The sequence below is a fragment of the Pipistrellus kuhlii genome, unplaced genomic scaffold (assembly GCF_014108245.1).
Source record: "Pipistrellus kuhlii isolate mPipKuh1 unplaced genomic scaffold, mPipKuh1.p scaffold_m20_p_12, whole genome shotgun sequence".
In the NCBI taxonomy this organism is placed as follows: Eukaryota; Metazoa; Chordata; class Mammalia; order Chiroptera; family Vespertilionidae; genus Pipistrellus; species Pipistrellus kuhlii.
In genome coordinates, this window is record NW_023425427.1 from 20,153,562 (window position 1) to 20,174,096 (window position 20,535).

General features: G+C 36.4%; 1 protein-coding gene across 12 annotated transcripts in view; it reads left to right on the forward strand.

The window, feature by feature from the left end:
* AGTPBP1 (ATP/GTP binding carboxypeptidase 1) overlaps positions 1 to 20,535 on the forward strand; it is a 95,008-nt gene that overhangs the window by 15,794 nt on the left and 58,679 nt on the right. For 6 of the 12 annotated variants that reach the window (XM_036433637.2, XM_036433643.2, XM_045580080.1 and 3 more), the window contains 7 exons: positions 3,966 to 4,030; positions 9,900 to 10,024; positions 11,173 to 11,240; positions 14,394 to 14,457; positions 14,860 to 15,006; positions 16,092 to 16,223; positions 19,409 to 19,502. In XM_036433637.2, coding sequence (XP_036289530.1) covers positions 3,999 to 4,030; positions 9,900 to 10,024; positions 11,173 to 11,240; positions 14,394 to 14,457; positions 14,860 to 15,006; positions 16,092 to 16,223; positions 19,409 to 19,502 — 662 coding nt within the window. In that variant the 5' untranslated portion in view covers positions 3,966 to 3,998. Of the gene's footprint in view, positions 1 to 3,965; positions 4,031 to 9,899; positions 10,025 to 11,172; positions 11,241 to 14,393; positions 14,458 to 14,859; positions 15,007 to 16,091; positions 16,224 to 19,408; positions 19,507 to 20,535 lie in introns of those variants that run through there. The other 6 variants (XM_036433636.2, XM_036433641.2, XM_036433640.2 and 3 more) reach the window with 6 other exon arrangements.

Below are 20,535 nucleotides of genomic sequence, written 5' to 3' on the forward strand. Positions count from 1 at the left end.
GAAATATCAACTTGTTGTTCCACTTATTTATGCATTCATTAATTGTTACTTGACTGGGCTAGAACCTGCAACCTTGGCATAACAGGATGATGCTCTACCAGTTGAGCTACCCGGTCAGGGCTTATCAGGTCTTCTTGATGTATTGGATGTGGGGTGTAAGACAAGAGCTAAGGAGGAAGTTAAGGTTTGGATCACATACTTGGAGAGAATTGTCTTTACCCTTGGGAAAAGTTGAGGTTAGAGCACCCTGGAAAGGGAAGGAACGGTCAAGAGATCAGTCTTAGATATCTTGAGTTTGTGATAAGAGAGATCTAAGTGGAAGTGTTGAGTAAACTGAATGAGATCAACAAGAGACCTGAGTTAGGCAAGAACAAGAGAGAACTAAGTCTTGGGGCATTCCAGGAAAAGAGGCTAGGAAGGAGTGGCAGTGGGGTAGACAGAAAACAGAGTTTGTCCAAATGAAGCAAGTACTTCCAAGAAGAGGGAGTGATCAGCTGTATCAAATGCTGCTGACGGAACTAGTAAGATGAAGACTGAGAATGGACAGTTGGATTTGGTAACACTAAATGAGATCATTGGTTGCTGACAAGAGCAGTTAGCAGTGTTGATGGAGCATATGTGGAAAACTGGCCTGGAAAGTGTTTAAGAGGGAATGGGAAGAGAGGAGTTGTTGACAACTCTGCTTTCAGAAGGGAAGAAATGGGAGAGTAGCTGAGCCTGGGAACTGAGAGCAAGAAGGCCCTCCTCTCCCTCCTCCCCGCCCCAAGGAGACACAAAAACAACATGATTTTATGGCGATGAAAATGATCCAATGAAGAGGAATGAGTAGATTATATCTAAATTCCACCATCAGTTATTATATACTCTATTGCATACCTTCTCAACTTCTTTGCCTCTTTCTTGCTTTGTCACTCTTTGATAGGCAAAACCACAAACTTGGTGAAATGCAGCACTTCTGTTACCCCATACTTGGAAAGAACACAAACTTTCACAGCAATACGAAGGGCCTTCGTTTACTCTGAGGCACTCTGGTCTCAGGCCTCAGAAATATCGGGTCTAGTAATAATTAATGTCGTTTTTAACATTCTTTTAAAATCTTGCTTGGCGTTGACTTGTATTGACATAACCTTCAAACATGTGGTATCTACAGAACGTGTGAAGTGCAATTAACAAGTTTTGCTTGAAAAAGTTTGTGTTTGGTTTGGTTTTTGTTGCAAAACTAGGGCTAAGAAGATGGTGGATGAAGAGCATATTCGGCACTGCATGCTTTACGAGTTCCAATTAGGAAGAAAAGCAAGTGAGGCTGCAAAAAACATCTGTAGTGCTCTTGGTCAAGATGCAGTTAGCGCCAGAAAATGCCAGCGTTGGTTTGAGAAATTTCGCGAGGGAAATTTTTCGTTAGATGACAAGAGTGGTCGAGGCCGTGTGTCCAATTTTGATCAAGAAGCTCTTCAAGCTCTTTTGGTGCAAAATCCTCAAATTACCCAACAAGAGCTTGCGACAACTTTAAATTGTTCACAAAAAACAATTTCCAATCAATTGCGTGCATTTGGCAAAGTCCAAAAGTTTGGAAAATGGGTTCCTCATGAGTTGACCGACAACAACCGTAATCAAAGAGTCACAATTTGCAGTTTGCTCCTCTCTCGTCAAAACCGTTTGCTGTTTTTAGAGCAAATTGTTACCGGAGATGAACAATGGGTGCTGTATGTTAATTTGAAAAGGCGGCCTCAATGGTTGGACAAAAATGAGGCTCCACAGCCCACGCCAAAACCTGACTTGCATGCGAAAAAAGTGATGTTGTGTGTTTGGTGGAATTTTAAAGGAATTCTTCATTATGAACTTTTACCATCTAACCAAACCATTACAAGTGCAGTGTATAGTGCCCAATTGGAAAGGTTAGCCCAAGCTTTAAGAGAAAAAGAACCCGCGCTGATTAATCGGAAGGGCGTAATTCTTCACCACGATAACGCACGACCGCATACTGCAAGAATCCCTGCTGAAAAACTGCGCCAGTTGGAATGGGAAGTTCTCCCTCAACCTGCATATTCTCCTGATATTGCCCCTTCCGATTACCATTAGTTTCGTTCTTTGCAAAACTTTCTTCTTGGAAAAAAATTTAATAATGAAGAATGCCTCAAAAATGCATTGACCGAATTTTTTGCATCAAAATCACAAGAATTTTACAACAGAGGGATTAAAATGCTTCCTGAGCGTTGGGCACAAGTAGTAGAAAACAACGACAACTATATTGTTGATTAAATTTTGTTGTATTGTTTAAATAAATTCGATTTAAAAAAAGTATTAGAAAACGACATTAATTATTACTAGACCTAATAAAAGCGCTGTCTGTACAGGACATGCTGGGTTAGCCCTCTGGTAATAAGGACGAGAATTGGCCTCTTTCCTGAGGAACTCGAAAGTCTCAGAAGGCAGATTTCTTTGATGTTGTCAATTTATTTGGAGAAGATTATTTGCCAGGCATGTTGAACATGGGGATATTGAGGAGTTTACAAGTTATGTGCAGTTGTAAAGTTTTAGTTAGCTGTTTAGCAGTCTATTTCTCTGCTGTTCTTGGTTGTGAGTTTCCTGAATTCTGGGAAGAGTACCTTCCTTCCCCATAGTTTTCCTCTGTGTCACTGTGGACTTTATTGTTTACCTTACCCTAGTCCTGGGAGGGAGAGGAGAGAAATGCCTGTGGCTAAATTGCTATCTTACTGTGAATTGGAAGTTTGAATAATTTCTTAGCTGTTGAAATAGGAATGATGTAAATGCCCAGTATTAATTTTTGCAAATCAGAATTTACAGTGAATTTTCCATAAGATGTGCTGCTAATGTAGTTTCAGAGAGAAACATACCACTCAACAAGAAGTAACATTTTATGGCAGCAGCAGCACTTCCGAAAACACATCAAATTCCTCCCCCTACTCCTCTTATATATACAGTTAAGTCTTAATTAACTTGGGTATTGGGAAAGTTACTTTGATTTTGTAGTCATTACCAAATAGTCAGTTGAACCCTAGCCAGTTTGGCCCAGGGATGGAGTGTGGCCTGCTCATCAAAGGGTCCCGGGTTTGATTGATTCTGGTCGAGAGCACATACCTTGGTTGCAATCTCCTCCTTGGCCTGGGCCGTGGTCGAGGCTCGGGCAGGAGGCAATCAGTCGATGTGTTTCTCTCACGTTGACATTTCTCTCTCTGTCTTTCCCTCTGTCTTCAACCCTCCCTAAAAATCAATGGAAAAATATACTCGGGTGAGGATTAATCTAAATAAATAAATAAGTAAATAAGCTAGTTGAAAAAAAGAACAGCAATTTTAAAATTTCTTATAACTTAAAAACAGACCTTGTAATTTTTTACACATAATCCAAAACTTATCAAAATTTTGTGAATCAAGATTTAATGTTTTAAAATGTATAGTATGAACTTTATAAAGATAAAACCTGTACTGCTTGAAGGAAAATATGCATGAAATGCATTAAATAAGATGTTACAGATTTTTACTCTGTCTGAACAATTTGTTATTAATGTAAAAGTATTCTCATGTAGAAATAATCATACATATTTGCAGTCTTTGAGTACTTTTGTGAATGGCAGACAATAAATATACTAATCTCAGGATGCTATTATTGGTTTGAGTATTTTAAGGAAGAGTATTAGAATAGGAAGGATAATTTTATCGCAAAAGAAATGGGGACACTAGATTGTAAATTGTGTTAGATTAGGTTTTTGCATTTTTGTAGCGCTAGGATGCTGGTAATATTTTACTGGTTGGTTTTAGGTAATAGTCACAGGTTGTGCGTTGAAGCGACTTGCCAGAAGCACATAGAGCTCACATATTCTTTGGTTTCCAGTGTTATTTTGTGTTTCCCATAACAAAAACCTTCAGCTGTATGGCAGTTATGACATCTAATGTATAGAAAACAGAATTACATTTAATTATCTTAAAAAAAATTTTTTTTTTTTTAGATTACCTGCAATGGTGAAATGAAGTAACTCAAGATGAGCAAGTTAAAAGTGGCATCAGATAAAAGGTATTGTAATTCTAAATACCAACATGAATAAATGACAGAAATAATGCATGAAGCAGTTATTTGAAACCATCACTTTAAAAATATTATTTATGTTTAAGTTAGCCAGTTTGGCTTAGTTTGCTGGAAGTGTCGTCCCTTATGCCAAAAGTTTGCGGGTTCAATGCCTAGTCAGGGCATATAGACAACCCATTGATGTTTCTCTCTCCCATCAGTGTTTTCTTCCATCTCTCTCTCACTTTCTCTCTTTCACTTTTCCCCTTTCTCTCTCTCAAATCAATAAAAACATATCCTCAGATGAGGACTAAGAAAAAAAAAAAGGCTACAGCAGGCAGATATTTTCTCTTCATTTCATTCATCGTCGTCATGATCATGCCCTAAATGTTACCATTGGCAAAATTCTAATTTCTAAGTACTAATTCAGACTTTTTATTCTCCAACAACAATCTTTCATCTGTGTATCTCACTTGTGCAAATATCTGTATTGTAAGTGTTCTGCCTTACCCAGAACTCTAGTTTATTGACTTTTATTGTTTTCTCACTTAATCTTCTTTTTTTCCTAGTGTAGAATTGATTATTTCCAGCAGAGCTTTTCTCTTTTCTTGTCAAAGATTAATACTGTCACCTCTGTTCTAGATTTTATACCTCCTTCCTACTCAGAGTCTTTTAATTATTATTTATTCTTCTGTCTTGAATCTTTAATTACTCCATTTATTACCATTTAAAAATAATCTGGACTTTCCAGTATTTATAGACTCTGTTCTTCTGTTACTGTCCAATTTATACAATTTTTTTAAAAGCCCAAAGTTTGAAATAGTCTATAAATGCAATCTACATTTCATTTCACATTCTCCAACCACTCTTGTTTAGTTTCTGTCTTATCCACTATACCTGTGGTCAGCAAAATGTGACTCAAGAGCCACATGCAGCTCTTTGGCCTCTTGATTGTGGCTCTTCCACAAAATACCACCTTATATAATACATCCCTCTCCAAACTGCTTGCCTGCCTGCCTGATTGCCCTTAACTGTTTCTGCCTGACAACCTGATCACCCCTAACCACTCCTCTGATCAATGCCTAACTGCTCCCTGCCAGCCTGATTGCCCCTAACTGCCCTCCTGTGCTAGCCCGGTCACCCCTAACTGTCCTCCCTTGCTAGCCTGGTCACCCCTAACTGCTCTCCTCTGCTGGCCTGATTGCCCTCAACTGCCCTCCTTTGCAGGCCTGGTCCCTCCCAACTATGCTCCTCTGCTGGCCATCTTGTGGTGGCCATCTCTTTATTTAAAAAATTATCTCCTTGTTCATTGAAAAGCTATATAATTGTGTGTTGGTTTGTGTGTGTGTGCTTTTTTTAATAAAGTCTAAAAATTATTCAAATGGTATAGCTGCCCCCTGGTGTTCATCCTATGATTCTCTCAACATTAGTGTCAATAGCCTTAAATTTTGGAGCTGAGTCAGTAGTGGCTTAGAATATTTTATTCAGTTTTCATTCTGTAGATGAAAAAAGTACAAAAATGGAATGCTCATGCTCTGAATTTCCATTTTTTTTTCTTTCCTTCAAAAAATAAATTCATCCACATCCATGTAATAGCAGGATTCTCAGAAAGGAGTCTCTTAGATGAAAGTTTTATTTTTTTATTTTTATTTTTAAAAAATCCTTACCTGAGGATATTTTCCCATTGATTTTTAGAGAGAGGGAAAGACAGAGAGAAACATCGATGCGAGAGAAACACATGGATTGGTTGCCTCCTGCAGGAGCCCTGACCAGGGCTTGGGCCGGGGAGGAGCCTGCAACTGAGGTATGTGCCCTTGACTGGAATTAAACCTGACACTCTTCAGTCTGCAGGCTGACACTTATTCACTGAGCCAAACCGGCTAGGGCAAAAGTTTTATATATATATTTTTTATAGTAGTACAAATTAATTTAACATTTTAAGAGTTACTGACAAAACAAACTCTTAATTTGGAACGGAATAAAATGTGTGTTATGCTTAGTGTGTTCTGTATGTTTTTGAATTTTTTAAATAGATGTTTGATTAGCTATTAAAAATATTAACACATGAAAATAATTGAAAAAAATTAGGAAAACACACTCAATTAGTATGTTTCTGAATTTTGTTTTCTGTAATGCAAATTTCTCTTAAAGATGTATTTTCCCTAGTATGCAAAACTGTGGTATCTTTTTTTTTTTTCTATTTAAAATTTTTTTTTTATTAATTAAGGTATCACATATTTGTCCTCAACTCCCCATTCCAATCCCCCACCCCTCCCTACTCATGCCCCCACCTCCCTATTGTCCTTGACCACTGGTTAGGCTCATATGTATGCACATAAGTTCTTTGGTTGATCTCTCCCTTTTATCCCCACCCTCCCTTTGAGGTCCAACAGTCTGACCCATGGCTCCTTATCTCTGGGTCTGTTCTTGTTCATCAGTCTATGTTGTTCACCATTTCTGCTAGATGAGTGAGATCATGTCCTTCTGAAAATATACTTATAAGAATAAAAAATGAGACAAGCAATAATCCTTATGCTGAAAGGCATATGAATCAGTCTGTAGTGAGTTTCTTTCTTGGCCAACAGTTCTTTTGAGACCCAATTTCAATGTCAAACAGTTCCTTATGTGTACATGTCAGCAATGATATTTCAGTTCTGGATGGTGGACAAATGGTGGTAATGCAGGTCCAACCCTCTCTTGTTTGGTCCTGGGCATCCTGCAGTGACACACAGCTGCTGACTGTTATATGGCAAGGCGTCGTCAGCGTCTTCCATCTCTGGACTGCTTCTCTTCTGCCTTCATGGTTGGGGTAGTCCTGTTAATTCCTCTCTGTTGCCAGAATCCACATGGTCTCAGAGTTGTTTTCTCTGATTCTATTATGTTCAACAGTTAATATTGTTCATCAGATTTTTTTTTTTTAATTTCCTTGGTTTTCAGATTCACTTGTTGATAGTTACGTATTTGTTGTTTATAATTTTTATCTTTATTTACTTTCTCTTCTGAAAGAACCCCCTTCAGCAATTCATATAATTCTGGTTTGGTGGTGATGAACTCCTTTAGCTTTTTTTTATTAGTGAAGCTCTTTATCTGACCTTCGAATCTGAGTGATAGCTTTGCTGGATAGATTATCTTTGGCTGTAGGTTCTTGCTATTCATCACCTTGAATATTTCTTGCCATTCCCTTCTGGCCTGCATGGTTTCTATTGAGAAATCAGCTGACAATCGTATAGGTGCTCCTTTATAGGTAACTACCTTCTTTGCTCTTGCTTCTTTTAATATTCTCTTTGTCTTTTGCTCTTGGAATCTTAATTATGATTTGTCTTGGTGTGGTCCTCTTTGGATTCCTTTTGTTTGGAGTTCTGTGCGCTTCCTGGGCTTGTAAGTCTAATTCTTTCATCAGGTGGGGGAAGTTTTCTGTCACTATTTCTTTCAGTATGTTTTCAATATCTTGCTCTCTCTCTTCTTCTGGGACCCCCATAATTCTGATGTTGGTTCGCTTGAAGTTGTCCCAGAGGTTTCTTACGTTATCTTCAACTTTCTGGATTCTCTGGCCTTCTTGCGTCTGCGGAGGAGTGTCTTCTGGCTCTTTATGTTCCAAATCTTTGACTTGATTCTTGCGATCTTCCATTCTGTTTTTAGGACTCCATAAAATATTATTTATTTCAGACAATGTATTCTTTATTTCTTGTTGATCCCTTATTATTTCTAGTTGATCCCTTTTCATATCCTCATAGGTTTTGTTTATTTTATCGGCCTTTTCTAGGAGATTCTTGAACAACCTTGTAAGTGTGGTTTTGAACTCTATATCCAGTCACTTTTTGTCCTCCATTTCTTTCGTTTGTGATCTATTTGGTTTAGGCATTTTCGCAGGCAGCTTTCCTGATGGGGCGAGGTTTCAGGGTGGAGCCTTCAGCCTTGGCTTCCGTCAGCCCCACCCTATGCGACTCCTGAGACTCAGGGTCCTTCAGTACTTGTTGCGAGCGCCTCTGAGAGAAAGGTGCCCTCGATTTTCGCCTGCTGCCAAACTGTCTATGCTCTCCCCCAATGAGTCCGGTATTGGGGTTCAGTTCAGTTGGTAGTGGGATTGGAGGTGGTGTTCAGAGCAGTCTGGAGCCCCTGTCTCCTTCCCGTCAGGGCAATCCCGCGGCACAGCCGGCCGGCCCTTCTCTGCGCGCAGTGTGCGCGGCTCCGGGTCCTCCTTTCGCTGCTTCCCCGGAGTCCCGCCTTACAGCCCGGCTCCCTATGGATGAGCCTGGGTCCCCAGGGTCTGGCCTAGAATTGGGGTTCAGAGCAGTTGGAGCTGGGCCCAGCACAGTCGGAGCTTTTCTCTCCTTCCCGCTTGGGACCGCCAGCCAGGCTCTCGGCCTCCCTCCTCACTGGCTCCGTCCTCTCCGCACGCCGCGTGTCTCCGTACCTTGGGCTTTTACAGCTCCTCCGCGCTTCCTTCTGGTTTTCTCCTTGCTTCTTGTTGTAGAATTTCCAGTCAGTCGACTTTCCTGTAGTTCTGGGTAATGTCCATTTTATATTTTAGTTGTATTTTATTGAAATTGTTGTGTGCGGCTGCGGCTAGTTGCCTACCCGGGCAGCCATCTTGGATTCTAAAACTGTGGTATCTTAATGTAATTTCTCACCACAAAAAATTAGAGCTCTCAAAAAGAACAGGTTTGGCTCTTTGTACTCTTAAATGAATGAAGACTCTAAAAAGTTTTGTTGATATGGATTTTTTAATCTATTGATACTTACCATGTTATAAATTAAAACTGAGGAATTAAAAATTATCTATTTAAAAATAATAAACAATGCATAATGACACAATAACATTTTATATTAAAGATAACTATTTTCAAAATATAGTAAGAAGAATGCTATTGATTTATTACATATTTGAAAACATAATGTTTGACTTAATGGAAGACAGATATTTCTTCTTCTGAGTTCAGTCTCTGGTGGTTTGTACAAATTAACTTACTGTTAAAGAAAATGAGAGAGAATATGAATTTGGGAAATTTGAACTTGGAAATTAGATGTTGATGTTAAAGGATTATTGTTACTGTTTTTGGTATAGTAGTGCTATTTTAGTTATACTAGAGGCCTGATGCATGAAATTCATGCAAGAGTAGGCCTTCCTTCCTCTGGCTGCCAGCACCGGCTTCCCTCTGGCACCCGGGACCCAGGCTTCCCTCGCAGCCCTGGCTTCATCCAGAAGGATGTCTGGTCTCATTAGCATATTATTCTGTTATTATTATAGATACATTCTAAAGAGTTCTTATTTTAAAAACAGATAATTAATGCCAAAGTATTTACATAGGAAATGATCTCTCTGAGATTTGCTTCAAAATTAGCCAATGGATGGGTGTGCCTAAAAGTAAGCATGTGTGAAATAAGATGGTCCATAAATTGATAATTGTTGAAGCTGGGTGATAGGTACATGATAGTTAATTTTCCTATTTTGACTTCTTTTGTTCATGTTTGGATTTTTTAAATAATGTTAATGTTTTGCTCATTCATATTTATAGTAATAGTTTTAAGGAAACATTTATCTCTTTTGCAATATTGGAAGAAAAAGAAAATATATAAAAACTTAAACATGTAATTTATTTTTCTCACCACAAAAATAAGTTACATGTTTAAGTTTTTATATATTTTCTTACTAAATTACAGAATTTTTAAATTAAAAATATGAGATATTTCTGAAAACCAGAAAATATAGAGCATAATATAATAAACACCTTGTACCAATCACCCAAGAAATAAAACTTACAAATGTGACGTGTCTGAAAAAGGCATGTCAGAGGGCATCACTCTCAAAACTTCCCATTTCACTTAGTGAAAAACAGTGATCTTGCTGTGCTCTAATATAAAGTAACATTCTCTTTAGCCTTACCAATAACTCTCGGGTTGTCGGACTCCTCGCTCAGCTGGAGAAGATCAGTACTGAGCCTACAGAATCAGATACTGCCAGATATGTTACGTCAAAAATTCTTCATCTGGCTCAAAGTCAAGGTGAGTTTTAACCTCTTGTTTTGGGAATGCTTTTAAAATTCTTTAACAGTGGAGGCAGCTAAGAATGTTTAAACTTATATTAAACGATTTTCTGTAAAAATCAAACTTCTTCAAATAGACTCAAGAAGTAGAAAATGGAATAGCTGTGAAAGAAGTTAATTTTCAAAGCATTGTTTCTAAGAAATGATTAAGATTTTACATATGGACGAATCCCTCCCTCCCCTCCCCCTATCAATTTTCAAGAAATACCTAATTCTAGTGCTACTTGCACTAGGACGTTGACAAAAGATGTCAGGTAGCAGAGAACATTGGTTATTAGTGTGGTGCCTGCTTTGAAATGCAGGCTTTGTCATTCAGTGCCTGGGGGATCTTAAGGAAGTATTGAATCTCTAGGACTTAGTTGTACCATCTCTGAAATAGGGATGAGAAATATCATGTGATTATTAATGCTTTGTTTTTGTTGGTGTTTTGTTTTGAGGATAATACAGTGAATATACCTGGTACACATATCTTTGCACTAATACAATAAACATCCTTATACATCTGCCTTTGTTGATAAGCATAATATTTCCAAAGGCTAGAATCTAGAACAACCACTTTCTGAATTAAAAGATGCAGGTATTTTAGATTTTTCTAGAAACAAATACATTCTATTAGTGACCTCTCCTGGGTTTTGAGGTGCTGTTAACTAACCCCTAAACACAGGGGTTACATAGGAGGTGTTACATTGATAGGTTTCTGTTTTCACCAATTTGATGAAATGTTTTCTAGTTCTGGTCATAAAGATGATAGAGGCCTTCCATTACCACTGCCTCTTCACCTTCATTTCTGGTGCCTGTACTGTGATAATGATTTTTAGATTATAGATGGACAGACAGGGATTCACCTAGTTCCTACTAGGAGCTGTGCTAAAGACCAAGGAAAGTCTACAGAGAATAGAATTAGCAGCATCAGAGGGAAGATCATGTAAGAACCAATTTAGAATGTTTACTGAACCAATGGAGACTTGTTTATTCTATGGTAGCTGTATAATAAAATGATATATACTTACATATATAAGTATGTATATATAAGTATGTATATATGTATATCGATATATATGTATATATTTATATATTTGTATATTTCCCCCCCCCCCCCCTTTTCAGAAAAAATAAGGAGAGAAATGACAGCCAAAGGTTCTACAGGAATGGAAGTTCTGCTCTCAACATTAGAGGTAAAGCATTTACAGGCTTTAATCATGTAACTATTAGTATCAATCAGTACTGAAGAAAAAAATAGTATATAAAGTATAACATTTTTATCCTAGAGGTAAAGCCAATGAATGGAAGTTTGTTTTATGTTTTAGATTAACATTTGGAATGGTTATATAAACATTCTAATATATATTAGGCAAACCTCTAAGTATATTACCCTATGATTATAATGATAACCACATTTTAAATCTTTACATACCATTCTAATTGGTAATAGAAATTAAAGCATTAGCTAGAAATAAGTCTTTAGCTTAATATAGTAAATTATTGGCATTGGAAATCCTCATTTATTGTGTTATGTCAGCTGACATATATTTTTGATTTAGTTTACTACATATATTGGTTGAATAACTGTATTATATTGATAATAATTAAATTCTATGCCAGTGTGAAAGTTTTGGGTAGATCAGCTGGATACATTTAGAATCATTATTTTATATTTTATTAAGAATAGAGGGTAAGTACCATTATATACCTTAAACTTACATAATGTTGTATATCAAATTATATTTCAAAATAGATGGAAAAACAAGAACAGGGTGTGATTTTATGTTTTTTGATAGGAGTTACTTCCTGTCAAAAAAGTTGTTATTCTAAATTGATCTGTTAGTTTAAAGCAATCTTGATAAAAATACTAACTTTTTTTTTCTATAATTCAGTGGGAAAATAAGAATAGAAAGGATATTTCTGAAAAATAAAGGAGAAAATATCAGAGAACATTATAAAATTTCAGTAATTCAGGTAGTTTAGAAATTGTGGGTGGGAACTAGATAGACATCAGTGGAATAGAATGGAAAAATCCAAATTAAATTAAAAATGTTTATGGGAATTTAGTACTACTTAATCAATGGTAGCATTTCAGAGGGATAGGGGGATTGCTTTAATAAGTGGAACTGGGTCAAATTGGTAGCCATGCAGAGGAGTATAATGTTAAATCCTTACTTTCTACACTAAAATAAATTCCATATCAAGCAAATATTTAAGCGTGTAAAAAACCCCCAGAATACTTGAGAAACTAATGAGAAGAATTTTAAAAAATACATATTTTATTGATTTTTTTACAGAGAGGAAGGGAGAGGGATAGAGAGTCAGAAACGTTGATGAGAGAGAATCATCGACCAGCTGCCTCCTGCACACCCCCCCACTGGGGATGTGCCTACAACCAATGTACATGCCCTTGACCAGAATCGAACCTGAGACCTTTCAGTCTGCAGACCGACTCGGCAATGCCAAACCGGTTGTGGCAATGAGAAGAATTTTTAATAATCTTGGCACAGGGAAGGCTTTTCAAAGTATAAAAAAAAAACAGGAGCCATAAAAGAAAAGATGGATAAATTCAACTATATTAACAAAAATGCAATGGGAAAAAACATCATAGACACTTGGCAAACTGAGGAAAAAAGATTTCAACATATATAATTTCTTTAACATATAAAAAACTTGCACAAATTTGTAAGGGATGAAGTCTACCCAATAGAAAAATGTGTAAAGGTTATGAACAGACAGCTCCTAGAAAAGAAACACAAATTGCACTTGAGATAGAGCATCATTGCTTCTTCTCCCTATTTGGTTGTGTCACAAATTATTGAGGTCAGCAGAGGTGGGAGGTGATGAATTTTATTTGGGAGACTTGTCTAGATAAGGCCTAAAGATAACAGTGCAACTTCCATTCAGGTTCCAATAGCCTGAGCTCAGTCACATGGCTCAAAATTAATTATAAAAAGTTTGGGTCCTTCAGTCTGTGAGCTAAAATATGAAGTGGAGACACCCATTTCCTTTTGGAAAGAGGGATAAGATTCCCATGCCAGTTACTGATGCACAGTAATTCTGAGATTCCTCTGTATAACACTATAAAATTCTCTATCCTGGTTATGGTGTTTCCTTGAATAGGCCATGCTTCTGTTCTGTGTATCTGTTTTATTTTTTGTCCATTCAACCATTGTCTTTTATATATATAAATATTTATTGATTTCAGAGAGGAAGGGAGTGGGAGAGAGAGATAGAAACATCAATGATGAGAGAGAATCATTGATCGGTTGCTTACTGTATGCCCCTACTGAGGATTGAGCCAGAAACCTCTGGGCATAGGACCCGACTGGGAATTGAACCATGACCTCCTAGGGCAATGCTTAACCACTGAGCCATACAGGCCGGGCCAGACATGGCTTTTAATAAGAGAAATGTAACCAAGTGTAATATTTAATTTTTTTTTTTAAATTAGATTGGTTGTCCAGACTTTGGGAAATAGTTAATCTTCTCCATTGCTGGTGGGAGTGTAAATTGCTCCATTAAGAGCAGTTTACTATAAAAATACTCATATTCTTTGACCCAGAAATTCAAGGAACTTATCCTACATATAGCTGTAATTGATTCCATGTAAATATATGTAGTATTTGTTGCAAATTCTTAATGCCAAATAACTTTATTCATTTTGCTTTTACATCTTTGTTGTTGAAAGTATTACATATGTCTTTTGCAGTTTTTTAATAGCAAAGGATTTTTTAAAATCGCATTGGAAAAAAAATTTCATTGATAGATGATTGGTTACATCAACAATTGTTTAGCCATATAGTGGAATACTTTCTGAAGTCCTTAAGATGATGAAAAAACTATTTATTGATATGTAAAAATATCAGTTTACAAAACAATATATATGTAGGGCAATACTATTTGGAGAAATAAATCAGTATACACATGTATATTTACATGGATTTTTAAAATATCTGCATATTATCTTTGGCTGGCTACATGGAACCAATAACACAGTTGTCTTCTGAGAGGGGAGCTAGGTGACTAGATAGTTATCATATATACATTGTAGTGCCTTTATATTTTGATTCATTTATTTTTATTGCCTATTGGGCAGATGATGATGAATTCAAATACCAATTAATTCCTCTTGTAATAATATTGATACTAAGAAAATAATAGCCAGATTATTTGTAAAAATTTTTAAGGGCAAGAAGAGAATAGTGGAAACCTCATCACATTTGTTCTTAGAGAAATTGGAAAGGTCATCTGTAAAATACAGATAGTTCCCAACAGGAATAGAAAAAGTTTGGGAATTACAGATTTATAACGATTTAATAAAGCAAATAAACTATTTATTTCAGAGCACGAAAGATCTTCAGACTACACTTAATATCTTGAGCATTCTTGTTGAGCTGGTGTCAGCTGGTAAGTTTTTTTTTTTTTTGTCTAATTTCTATTTGTAAATAGTGATCAATAATGTGTCATGTGTACTTTATGAGGAATTTTCTGATACTCATATAGAGGCTATTCTGAGTATTGGAATTTGGAAACTGGTAGGTCATATTCTTGTTGTTGCTTGTTTTTGTTATTTTTCAGTATTCCTTAAATTGGAGCCCTGAACATAGAATTTTGGCACTGCTTGTATTTACTCTTTGTACTGTTTTCTAAATAAAACAAATGAAATAAAACAAAATTTTATTTTGATGTTTGTTTTTTTTATTTCAGAAGTCTTCACTTTAAATATTTTTTGAATGCTAAAAGTTGTGCTATTTGATATGTTATGGGAAGATCTGCTGTTTAAACAAATAAAAAAATTTTTTTTTTAAGGTGGAGGTCGAAGAGCTAGTTTTTTAGTTGCCAAAGGTGGTTCACAAATATTGTTACAGTTACTTATGAATGCCAGCAAAGAATCTTCCCCAAATGAGGAGTTAATGGTGCAGATTCATTCTATTCTTGCAAAGATTGGACCGAAAGGTAAGGATTGCACTTGTATGATTAGAAGCATCTTTGTGACACGGCTTATCTGTGCCTTGATACTGGTAAAATTTTAAATCTGGAATGCTACCCTTTTTCTTGATCTTAAGCCATGAAATGCTTTCCAAAGCCAATTAGTGACCTGAAAGAATTGAGGATCCTGATAGATTCTTGAAGAATTGCATTGCATGTATGGGAAAAAGAAGAAAAATGTCAAAATCACAAGTGTGTCTTGGTGTGTGTGTGTGTGTGTGTGTGTGTGTGTGTGTGTGTATGTGTGATAAAAAGTTATAAGATCAGTTATTGTAACATGTCATGCAAAGAATTATAAAAATTGAGAAAACACAGAATATGAAACAAAGAAGCTGATTTAGGTTAACAAAGTAATCATTTGAATAGAACCTAATTTCAGTTTATAGTTGTCTATCTGCACAGAGATAAAAATGATCACCTAAATTCTTCAAATAATGATTTCTGAGTTCTGCCATTGCCTTATGACATACATATAGGTCTTACACTTTGAAGTATTTGTTTAAATGCTTATTCTAAAGGGTATGTATGTATGTATGTGTGTGTATACAGCTTGACTAGGAATCGAATCTGTGACTCTTTGGTGTACGGGGCAACACTCTAACCACCAAGCAAAACCGTCCAGGGTTATAAGGAGTACTTTTTAAAAAATCCTCACCCGAGGATACTTTTCCATTGATTTTGAGAGAGCGTGAAAGAGAAAAGGAAAGACAGAGAGAAACATCAATGTGAGAGAAACACATCGATTGGTTGCCTCCTGCACGAGCCCTGACCAGGGTCAGGGAACCTGCAACCAAGATGCATGCCCTTGACTGGAATTGAACCTGGGACCTTTTGGTTCGCAGGCCGACACGCTATCCACTGAGCCAAACCAGCTAGGGCATATAAGAAGTACTTTTAAAATCATTCAAGAAAATGATTATAATTTTAGATTTGTCAGGTCAACTTTACATTTGTAATATAAGTTCATAAGTTTTTAAATTTCATTGCTTTATGACATTTTAATTTCACTCAAAGTTCCATATAAATACATTGTGTTAATTTTTTATAAACAGACAAAAAATTTGGAGTGAAAGCTAGAATTAATGGAGCTCTGAATATAACCCTGAACTTGGTCAAACAGAATTTGCAGAATCATCACCTGGTTTTGCCTTGTCTTCAGCTTTTACGAGTATATTCTGCAAACTGTGAGTATTTCAGCGTAGTTTTTAGTTAACTCAGTATTTTGAAGTTACAGAAAATAAAAATTTAAAAATACCTTAACTCCATAACTCTCTAAAATTTGTGGACAAGTTAAAGAGAATATTTAATAATGGCTTTTTATAATGTCTAGCTGCACCACCATAGAAGTGATATGTGTTAAGAAGGAGAATTGGCAAAAATCTTGAGAATTGTCATGAATTCCTCTAACTGTAAAAGCTTGTAGTGACGGGGGGGAGGGAGTAGGCACCTCGTGGGAAATATGTGGAAGAATGTGAGAGTATTGGCAGCTGGAAAACTGCCGTGCCTATTTAGGTTTTCACAGATGAGAGGAAAGCTGAGAGGGAAGGCAAGTAGCATAGTCATCTGGAGCTAATGACCTTCAGCAATCAGTAGGGAAGTATCAGAACAGCAAATAAGTAGTACAGGAGCCCCCGAGGCAACTGGAAAGAAGAGGGCTTACTAAGAGAAACTCAGATGAAGTATCTTTCCTATCCCTGTCCCCCTCTCCCCCTCTTTTCCTCTCTCCCTCTCTTCTTCTCTTTTCTTCTTCTCTCCCTCTCTCCTCCTCTCCTTCCCTGTCTCTGTCCCTCCCTGTCTCTGTCTCTCTTTCTCCTTCTCACCCATATTAGATCTCAAACCCATAAGGTTCTTTCTATTCCTTGATTACGGAATTGGGGTGGTTAATAAAACATCTGAAATTGAAATTATAGAGTACATGGTCTTATACAGTATCACTGCAAAATAATCAAAGTGGTAGATATGTTTGCATATGTATTTATGTGTATTTATACATACACTAGAGGCCCAGTGCACAAAATTTGTGCACTGAGGTGTGTGTCCCTCAGCCCAGCCTGCATCGTCCTCAATCTGGGACTTCCCTCTCACAGTCAAGGACTGCTGGCTCCCAACTGCTCACTTGCCTGCCTGGTTGCCCCTAACTGCTTCTGCCTGCCAGCCTGATTGATGCTTAATTGCTCCCCTGCCAACCTGATTGCCCCTAACTGCCCTCCTCTGCAGGCCTGGTCACCCCTAACTGCCTTCCCCTGAAGGCCTGGTCACTCCTAACTGCCCTCCCTTGAAGGCCTGGTTATCCCTAATTGCCCTCCCCTGTAGACTTGATTGCCCCCAACTGTCCTCCCTTGCAGGCCTGATCCCTCCCAACTGCCTTCTGCTGGCCTGATCATCTACAACTGCCCTCCCCTGCTGGTTGATCGTCCCGTCCACAACTGCCCTACCCTGCTGGCCATCTTGTGGCCATCTTGTGTCCACATGGGGGCAGCCATCTTTGACCACATGGGAACAGCCATCTTGTACATTGGAATGACAGTAAATTTACATATTACTATTTTATTATTTATTCATACATACATATTTATGTATTATGTGTGTATATCTATCTGCTTTGACAATATGGCTAAAGGTGGGCTCAGAGGAATCTAGTTCTGAGCACTTAAGTAATTAACACTTAGAATTAAAAAGAACATAAAGAAATGAATAAATTGTACAATATATCTAACCAAAGAAGTTAGGAACAGAGCAAAAACACAAGAAAAGAAGAGGAATGAAATAGTAAAGGAAAAAAAACACACACGTAGAAAAAAACAAAAAACAAACCCCAGCTGATCAAAAAAAAGAAAACAGACTAAAAATAAATAAAATAAGCCACTGATTTCTGCAATTAAGGAAGAAGAAGCAAGACAGCACAGACAAAAATAGAAGGGGTAATGGAATACTAAACAGATGCAGAGGAAATTAAAATCAGCATATTAGAACTTTAGGAATTATATTTTTGGTGGCATTTTATTGACTTAATCACTAGAAGGCTAGTAAATGGCTACCTGTAACTTTAAAATAATATTTGTTCAGAGCTGAAAATGTTATGCACAATTTTCTGATTAGGTAATTGTTTGCCTCTTCTGTGTGGAACCTTTCCCTGCTGAGCTGTTTATTCATGTCCTCATCACCTGCCACCTAGCACACAGCCTCCTGATGTCTCTCTCAAACATGCCTTCCCCAGCGTGCTGTGAGGCTGACCTGTATTCAAAACGCAGATCTTATTTTAAAACAAACATGTGTTGACTATAAAAATTTTAGTGTACCTTCTTCTAGCTTTTATCCATACATTATTAAAATGTATGCTTTGTTAATTTACTGTCTGTTGGTGCTATTTCACACACAATGTTTTTTTATCTATTATTTTCCAAAAAATGAGTGTTATTTTTTTTGCCAGCAGGGGGAGGGGAGATACTTTCCTATGGTTGAAAGAATGAACAACTTTTAGGGTAATAATTTGCTTTTTACCCAGCTCATCTTCTCATTAGAATGCTTTTTTTTCCCTGATACTATATCCACTTCTGCCCCTTTCTGCAACTCCTATCCTAACTAACTCCTTGTCATTTGTAAAGACTGAGCCCAGAGCCCTGGCTGGTTTGGCTCAGGGATAGAGTGTAGGCCTGTGGACCAAAGGGTCCCGGGTTTGATTCTGGTCAAGGGCACGTACTTTGGTTGCAGGCTCCTCCCAGGCCTGGGCCCTGGTCAGGGTACGTGCAGGAGGCAACCTATAGATGTTTTCTCACATCCATGTTTCTCTCTGTCCTTCTCTCTCTCTTTCACTCTCTCTCAAAATCAATGGACAAATATCCTCTTGTGAGGATTAAAAAAGAAAAAGGAAAAAAAGACTGAGCCCAGATATCCATTTCTCCAGAAATGCCTTCTATTTCACTAAGAATTAAGGACTCCTCACTGTTGTGATCTAAATAACCTGTAACTCTTCATCTTTTTAACAAGTAATTTAGTATTGATTTGTTTACTGTTACTGTCATTCTCCTGTAAACAGTTCTTTGTTTTTGTCTTTCCATGACGTGGTATTTAGTAGAGTTTTTGAAGAAACAAATGAAGCAACTTAAAAGTATTTTTTTAGAAGTAACGTTTTGTTTTCTATAACTTCTTTCAGAATTTCCTGCAATTTCTGAAAGTAAAATAAAGTAAAAAAAAAAAAAAAGTAAAAAAAAATATATACCTTTAAGTGATTGGTTAAGGTGGATGAGGGAACTTGAATTATATTTACTGAATAATTAATATATATTTTGACTATGTTTCACCAAGTATATATGTACATTCCTACTTACTGAGTTTTAAAATAATTTAAAATTTTTTCTTCCCCTCCCAGCTGTGAATTCAGTATCCTTAGGGAAAAATGGAGTTGTGGAACTGATGTTTAAAATCATCGGACCATTTAGTAAGAAGAATTTGAGTCTTATGAAGTAGGTAAATGTTTTGAGTATAAATAGAGATATTCTTTGTTATTCTGGATCTCATCATCTTGATCTGTACAATGAACAGTAGAGTTAAATTGTAGATAGTGATTTTATTATGATAAAGATTTTCTTTGCTATAAAGTTTAATTTTCAAATTATATCAAAATTAGAAAACTTTAAATTCATTGAATATAGTGTTATAGAAATTTAGACTTTGAAAATTCCTAGATACTATAAGGAAAAAAAGGTTTATAGAGTATCATTCACTCAGAAACATTTATTGAGTGCCTACTATCTTCCCTACCAATTTTTCAATCTTCTAATGACCATGTCCTTCATTCTCACAATTACCTGGACATATTTTTAATTTATACTTTTTTGTGCCAAAATAATGTCATTCTTAAAAAAACAAAAAACAAAACAAAAAACCACCACATTTATAGGTCTTTCAACCTCAGACAATAAAAAAAAAAAAAAAAGCCGTATTTTCTTAGACCCTATTAAAGGTCATACTTTAAAAAAAATTTTATGTGGAATTTTTCAAATATACATAGAGTTTACATTATAGTAAACTAATTGTCTTGAATAGTTATATTAATTATGTGCAGTTGTCAGCACTCTGCCATTTTTTTTTCCATTTATTTTCTTACACGTTTTATTTTTGTTGGGTTATTTTAAAGCAAATCCTAAATGTCATATGAATTTTTGTAAGCAAATCTCAGATATTTTCTAATTTTTCCCTTAAGAACTTCAGTGTATCTCTACTAAACAGGGACTTAAAAAATGACCACTATACTATAGTCACACTCAACAAAATTATTAACTCCTTAATATAATCTAAAATCCAGTCTGTGTTCTAGGTTTTCCAGGTGTTTCAAGATGCCCTTTTACAGTTGGTTTGTTTGAATTGGGATCTAACCAAGATACACACATTATTCCTCATTATATTTAGGAAATTTCCAAAACTACTCAAAAATAGAAGGAATTGAATAATGAACCCTGATATGCCTACCCATCATTCAATTTCAACAAAAATCAA